Source organism: Anneissia japonica, unplaced genomic scaffold (assembly GCF_011630105.1).
Source record: "Anneissia japonica isolate Jap-2015-1 unplaced genomic scaffold, ASM1163010v1 scaffold1104_len307771_cov217, whole genome shotgun sequence".
Classification (NCBI taxonomy): Eukaryota; Metazoa; Echinodermata; class Crinoidea; order Comatulida; family Comatulidae; genus Anneissia; species Anneissia japonica.
In genome coordinates, this window is record NW_022755771.1 from 24756 (window position 1) to 33177 (window position 8422).

Genomic DNA, 8422 nt, shown 5'->3' on the forward strand with positions numbered 1-8422 from the left:
CTTTTATTTCTAGATATATTTGTCAGAAATGATGACCATAACTTCTGCTCGGACACTTCGTCCTGTATTTTTCAATTTTATTTCTAGATATATTTGTCAGAAATGATGACCATAACTTCTGCTCGGACACTTCGTCCTGTATTTTTCGCTGGAATTGTGTTGCTTCCTTTCATGGTGTGTCTTGATAGAGTAGCTAATCACCAGGAACATTGGACTGACGTCATAGGTGGATGTGTTATCGGTATATTTATAGCTGCATATATGGTAAAGTATCCACTAAACAATTATGTACTAAAGTTATGTATTAAAAGTAACTATTGGGCCAACATTTTGAAATACATATTATTATTTCCTCACCATTATTATTTTTCCGCTGCCCCCGAATGGCTTAAAAACTGGGCTCAGCAAAATGGCCTCATTTACCAAGACACAGATAATCTTTTCTCCTATCTCCCTGTATGGTTTTAGTTGCCAACACGGTTCATCCCATTAAACATTTGAATAACCATATTATCTCAATACTTTTGGATATTATTAGATAAATACATAATAAAATGTCACACCAAAACGTCCTTTGGCATTGTTCCATTCGATTCTCTTCATAAATAATATACCTTATCTTTCCTCTCTAAATATTATAAATAATAATAATGATAATAATAATAGTAATAATAATAATAATGATAATGATAATATTGATAATAATAATAATAATAATAATAATAATAATAATAATAATAATAATAATAATAATAATAATAATAATAATAATAATAATAATGTTAGTCTTATATAGCGCTTAATACAAAACAATGCTTCTAAGCGCTTAACACAAAATAAACACAAGAAGTGGAATGAAACCATAAAATATCTAAACAGTATCCAAAAAATGAAGAATACTAATAAGCTTCAAGCTTGTGAACGATCATTCCAAAGACGAGTAGAAGGAAAGATGAATGATGCATTGCCATAGAAAACAGAGTCGGTTTTGAACAGTTAAGTTTCTTTTGCGTATAGATCTTAATTTCAACTTTTATTGTCAACAATATATCGTTAATTAATAAAATAATTGACAAAGAGTAATAAGGTATAGTTAAATAAAACTAATCTTACCTTAACACCTTATTGATGAAAAACAATATAAATCAATTATTTTAGATTTTACAATAAGTTGAATAAATTAATTTGGACGAACCATAACGGAAGCAGAGATAAACAAATATTATAAACAAAACTAATTATAAAATTAAAATAAAACATGTATGTGATAAGTTGAATTAACTAAATGGATCTGAAATATATTTAATGAATAATTTTCTTCAACAAATGTTATCAAATTATTTCTGCAAGTAATATTTCTAGTACCTAAGGATAGATAATTAACACCATTAAATGAAATTTGTTGTTGACCTAAATGAATTGCTTAGGAGGACAATTATAGTGTGATGAGCTCCTCAATGTAGGATGGTGAAGCTGAGTTAAGGCGCTTGTACGTGGTCAGCAGTATCTTGAAATTTATTTATTTTTTGGCTGGACAGGAAGCCAGTGGAGGACTTTGAAAACTGGAGTGATATGGCAAAAGCATTTGCCCAGTAACAATAGGTGTATATTTGTAATTAATAATAATATTATTTTTGCTCTCATATTTATTGCCATTGGTATTTCTTACTGTTGTTTTTAATTGTTATTGTCATTGCTATTTTTCTATTTAAATTAAATTTACCGTAATTATTATTATTTTAAATTAGACCCTATACTGAATGCGCAATTAATTGCTTTTGCAGAGTGTGTATGTTCTGAACAGTTTTAAGGGGTCTCTTGAAAGAGCGAAAACAAATCTTCCGTTGACAAATCGTGACATTCTCAAGCCCCAAAAGTTAAAAAATGATCAATACAATGGTGGTGGAATAATGCAGACGTTAACAAGGGGAGTGAGTCGTGCATCAAGTCGCCAAGCCAGCCGCCAGGCCAGTCGTCGTGAAAAAGATTACGATTTTATGTCGCGCATGTATAATAGATATAATACTGCTCATCGAAGCTACAATGATAACCACATGGATGACCACCGTCAACAAGAAGCGTTTGTTTATAATCATCAGCCTCCATTGCCTTCATTTTCGGCAGAAGCTGAAGAATTTAATGACGTTCACCAATCTACAATATCTGCATTAATTCAGAAAGAAACACACGATGCTGCTGGTGTGGAGGCGGACGTGAATCTAGCAGACGATGATCAGCCAATGTTTTTATACCACCACTAACGTAATGTTCACACAAAAGTAATATTAAATTATTTTCATTGTTTACATTGTATTTTTATAATTTTACACTTACTATTTATAACGTTAATTAAATACCTGCATCATAAAATTTACCATTAAGAGTTTATATAGACAACAATGAAACACAAGCATATGCAGTTAAAGCATATAGGTGAAAGTAGTAATTAAACAAAATACACACAGATTTACTAGCCCGAAATAATTAAAAAAACATTCTTCTTTAAGAATTCGTGTATCTCATCATCATCAGCCCCTATGAGCACTATCGTCTCCGCAAATGAATTGAGAGGTTGGACATGTAAAATCCCGGTGTTGTCGCCGCGATATGCTCAATGGAAAGCCTAATGTCCAATTTTTCAGAAAGGAGTATAAGTGGGCGGGGCCAGGAAAAAACTCATAACTCTATGTTTAATGCATACAAATCACTTGTAAGCATAAAGTTATTTAGTCGCCAAAGCGTTAAAGCCTTACCATTATATTCAGGGACGGATCCAGAAGGGGGAACCGGGGTGGGGGAACGTTTACCCCAGCTGTTTTGCTACTAAATTTTAAAAATTTCAATACATATCAATGTTATGTGCTACTTACATATTCTGAAGTTTTTGTGCCCCCTTCCCCTTTTGAAAAATTCTGGATCCGCCCCTGATATTACCTGGGAATGTATTTCTGTAAAATCCAATAAAATGATGTGATTTGTGAAATGTGTTACATATTATTGTAGGCCTATTACCATTAATCTCATTTGTTTCTAAACTGAGTTGTTTTGACGCTAATTGATGAATATTAATTATACTAATGATGGGTTGATTGTATTTATTGATTTGTATTTATGGATTGATTATTATTGATGGTTTTTTGTTAATTGACTGATATTCCGTTGTTTATTTAGGACTACACTATTGCAACCATGTGTATACGGTGTACACATGTTTATCATATCGGTGAGTTGGTACGAAATTTCCATTCAGAATTAATTATATATTGATTTATTTTTTTTTATATATATGTGTTCAAAAGTTATTCTGAAAATTAACAAACAAATGTGTGTGTTAGCCTAAATAACATTCACAATACAAGAAAAGATCGAATTATATAGATATTTGCAATGACATATGATATACCTTCATCTATATTAATCAAGAGATATAGTATAAAACAATAACAGGCATACTATTTTTACTATAAACTATTGTGAACTTTAGCTAGTCTGTACTACAATTTTATTTATAATTTACAGGCCGACTTTACAGGGCCTTATGTAAGAATACATTTTTAAAAATTACAAAACGGAAAAAGAGGGGTCATTCAGTAATGTATAAAGGAAATTCTAGTATTTTTACTGTTCTTGATGTAATTATATGAAGCATTCATTCTCTGTATAATCATTACAATTAATTATATTTTTTAATAATATTTTAGAAATAAAATTTAATGCTGTTTTTGTATACTTGTGTTGTTTTCATTTTCTTTTTCTTTTTTTCCAGTATACATTGGATGATGTAATTTTAAAGAATTTATTTTTTAATAATAAACTGAACATATGATGAATCGTATTTATAGATTATGTTGTTTTCAGTTATGTTTGTGGGCTACAGTACATCATCTCTCAGCGAGTCAGAGGTTACTCATGAATATTAGTATCCAGTAGCAATCCAGTCTGGTCTCTACCTGAGGGTACTGTTATAATGTATTGCGCCCTCATAATTAAATTACTCAATGACGACGAGTTAAAAAAAAAAAAAACACAAGTAAAAAGTAGCCCAAAAGAAAACTAAATATCAAGCACTAGATACACGCTCCGCTGGGCACTGCTCCGCTGGACAATACCTTATGTGGTGCATCTTTAAATCCAGACCTCTGCGAGGGCCGATGTTCCTATGAAACTATTTGGGTAAAATATTGCACTTATTTGTAATGATAGCCTAAATAATAAATAATGGCCTAAATAGAAATAAGGTACGGTAACAAACGAAACGGATCGCTGGGAGCGTTTTTTTTTTTTTTTTTTTTTTTTTTTTATGTGGCACACAGAAATATCTCCAGCACAATTTGGCTTTGTGCAAGACAAAGGAACAAGTAATGCGATATTTACCTTATCAATGATCATGGAATGGTGTATCGAAGTACAAAAATATCGGTATCTCTGTTTCATCGACTATTCAAAGGAGTTCGACAAAGTCAAACACAAAGTGCTGTTTGAAATTATAGGGAAACTAGACATTGACGGTAAAGATCTGAGGGTTATCCAAAATCTGTATTGGGATCAAACTGCAGCGGTTAGAGTGGAAGGGGAACATAGTATTTTTAAAAACATTAAACGAGGAGTGAGACAAGGGTGTGTAATGTCACCTGATCTTTTTAATCTGTACAGTGAAGCAATCCTAAGGAATTTGGAAGATAGTTCCAGGATTAAAAGTAAATGGAGAAAATCTAAACAATCTCAGGTATGCAGATGACACAGTTTTAATGGCAGAATTAGAAAAACAGCTCCAGAGTCTTTTAGATATCGTTGTTTTCGAGAGCGAAGCAATGGGCCTGTCTCTAAATGTGAAAAAACAGAGTGCATGGTCAACCAACCCAAAATGCAACCTATTTAGCAAAAGAGAACAAATCAAAAAAATTACAAAATTTAAATATCTTGGCTACATGATAACATCAGATGGTAGATGCACAAGCGAAATAAGGAAAAGAATAGGGATGGCCAAAGATGCATTTCAAAAAGTGAAACCATGGTGAAACCAATTCTAACTAACAGAAATATAACAATGGCCACCAAAGTAAGATACTTTGATACTTGGAGTAGGCTATGTATTATACTATCTTATCTGAGATTAATCAGTGGACTTTTCGGTTATTGCAAACTTCCTATTGCTACAACAGGAACCAAAAATATTATGTAAACATCAAAACATTTTATGATTTATACAGAAAAAAGAACCACATTCAAGTCACTACAAAAATAATTATTTTTGTAAACTATTTTAATGAAACCAGAAACACAGATCTTAGACCTATATAAGGGGTTCATAACTCTTGCATTCGCGGACCTCCGGACATGTCAAAAGTCTTCACGGACCCCCATGTCTAAGTATTAATCATTGTCCATATCTCAACAATAATTAGAATATGATTGGCCAAAATACAACATTAAACACAGGGGCGCCAGTGGGGTGGGCGAGGAGAACTTCCCCCCACCTATGACAATTCCCTTCGCCCCGCCGCCGCAAATTTCCCTGAAAGACTTTTCAACTTGGGACCCTGAGGATCTGGTGCCAAAAATTACACTGTCAAGCGGAGTGTGTCACTTTACAGACCTGGTTCTTATGGATTGGATTGGATTTATTCGGTGTAAACACCAAGGATAACTCTAGAAGAAGACTTATTTCCAATGGGGTCCATCTGGTGGTGATTAGGCAGTACACCGGGAGACAATCTCCCTATCTCAAGAGTGTAATGCGTTCTTTAACGTACACATGGGCATTTTGGCACACGGGACCAACGGCTTAAACGTCTCATCTGAAAGACGCGGAGCAATTTATTCTGGCCCGCGAGAAAAAATAAAATTATTAAGAAAAAAATAATATTTTGTTTTATGTTAATATTTATTAACGAGGCAGCTGACTCTCTAATGAGTTATAGTAAAACTTTGCTTAAGTCTGGCGCCCCTGACAAAAATTTGTTGTATTTCTAAAGATCGAAGAATAAGATCTTTGTTGTATTTGTACTTCTTGAGGGCGCACTTCCAGCGGTAATCAAGTTTTTAGTTGAAATTATTACAAAGTGTCAACATCAAGAGACGGCTTCCAGTACTGTAGTAGTAACAAAATTATCTTTGTGTGAGCTTCTATATACAATCTTGTATTATCTCTATAATTATTAGTTGTGTTATTTTAGTTTCCTTATAACGTTACAGTTATTACCATGGCTAGGCCATACCCTACTTCTAGCTAGCCTAGGCCTCTAGGCCCCTACCTAGGGCCTATCTAGGGCTAGGCCTGGTTGGTAGCATAGGCCTAGCTAGCTAGGGCCAGTAATCTAATAGGTGCTTGGCCTAGCCTAGACAGTTAGGCCCCAAGGGCCAGGGCTCCTAATAGTTGGTCCGGTCCACTCATCAGTAGGCCTAGGCTAGCCCAGACCAGTAAAGTAGTTTACTTAACCTTTAGGCTATGAGAACTCGGCCTAGGCTTATGTAGTTCATTTATTATTAAGGAAGACCTACACTACAGTACCACACTGGTGTAAAGTGTTTTTTTTTTGTGCACAGTATATCTTGAAAACTCAGCTCATTGAAAATCTCTATGAAAAAACCTATGGGCCTGTTTGAGCAAAAAACACCAACTGTATTCCGTTTATTTCACCGGGTAATCGCACTGAGCACTCAGCGGGTGGTCGAACGCTCGAGCAAGTTTTAGCTCACGGTAAATACAGTACGTTTAACCAAACTACTCCGGAAGTAAATTTTAACTTATCCCATGGTCAACAACCCATTCTTTGTTTACTTGCTACTGCTGCTATAACCGACCCACGTACACACAGCGCGGCACGGTGGAACGATAATGTAGCTCAATTTTATAATGGCTGCTTTAAAATCTGTACGTAGGCTAGTTTATTCAAGTTTATTTCTCCTAATAATGGTAAATCTACAAATCGATCGCGTAGCTATGCTACTAAATTTAGATTTCGTTGTGCATGTGTGAGGAGGCGAAGGAGAGCTGCAACCACGCCTGAACCGTAACCTATTGAATTTCACGCTGGGCTGTGGACAAAACATTTTTTAAAACAATTAAGGTTGATTTATCATCGCCTTTCATGGCCTCTAGCACTCTTGTAGGTTTACTAGTACTAACTTATACCTTGCAAACTCTACACATAATGTGTGAATCTCATGCATGAGGATTTACTTTTTACATCTCACGCCTTCGTTGTAGTATCTCACGCATCATAAAAATGTTATAAAAGATAAAATGTAGGCCGATTATACCCTGAAATTCATATAAATGGAGTGAATTTGCCATTAAAATGTAAACTGGGCCATAAACTTAAGCTGTACCGACCGATGACTGTAATCAGTAGCCAGTTCCACCATTACAATTTTTTAAAATAGTAACATAGAGGGCGGTGTATACATTTTTTTTTTTGTCTGATACATCAGATGCCAGCAAAGTTGGCAGGTATACAAACTACAGGAACTAGTCTTTGCTAGAATAGAATCCAACCATATATAACAACCATAATAATATAGCGCCTTTTCCTCGCGGTTACAAAGCACTTGTATCATACACAAATGAATCGTAAATCCACTATTTAAAACTATTTATTTTGATTAAATAATAGTGATAAATTTAAATTGCAAAAAATCTTCGGGAAGGAGCCATCTGTCTCTATTCTGGCGCAATCCCAGACCCCTGCCTAGGCGACCGGGCAAAGGAACAGGAAACACTAAATAAACTAAATAAAAACAAAATATATGAGGCCTAAGCTACAGTAGACCAGTTTACTGTATAGGGCGATGAGTAATTGATAGTTTACAACATGCATTTTCTTGAAGTTGAATACATTGTATATTTGTAATGTATCCTTCCTATACAGTCACCATTAGTTTATAGTACTTGATACTTGCTTGAAGAATTGGGTCATTTTGATGCATATATTAAGCCTTATTTTATAATGATGGCCGAACTCATTACACTTCTGTTGAAACTCTACAAGAAGACAGTTTGGGGTTTGTTACAGGAAAAGTGTGAAAAACTAAATTTGTAAAGAAGCCCACTCCAATTTTCATTTTTAATGAGGATTTAAAATTATTTAGACTCTAGATTACAAAATTTAGACCTAGAAATCCATCTGCACAGAAAATTAGGCCTTGGACTATGCCTCGGTACAACCAATGTATTACAAAATTCAAATAGTTTTGGTTCTGCGCACCTATTTTCCTCTCAAACTTTTTGCGCCAAATTCAGTACAGTTTTTATTTTAGAGTCTTCTTCTTAACATGTTCTATTTTGCGTTTAAGCTTTCCACAATTTTTTTCGATTTGTTTTTTTGTTCAAGGCAGGATGATTTGTTGTAGTGCTCATGTTTACATATCCTTCCAGATCTTTTTTAATTTGGATCATCCAGTTACTGTCTCTTATACACAT

The 8422-nt window shown here is 34.1% G+C and overlaps 1 protein-coding gene across 1 annotated transcript; it reads left to right on the forward strand.

Moving 5' to 3' along the window:
- Positions 1 to 87: 87 nt before the first annotated feature.
- Positions 88 to 3727, forward strand: LOC117123747 (phospholipid phosphatase-related protein type 5-like; the record flags this gene model as incomplete). Its single annotated transcript, XM_033269756.1, is given in 2 exon segments — positions 88 to 264; positions 1785 to 3727. Coding segments are annotated over 2 exon segments (654 nt in total), but the record flags the coding sequence as incomplete, so codon positions are not given.
- Between the last annotated feature and the right edge of the window lie 4695 nt (positions 3728 to 8422).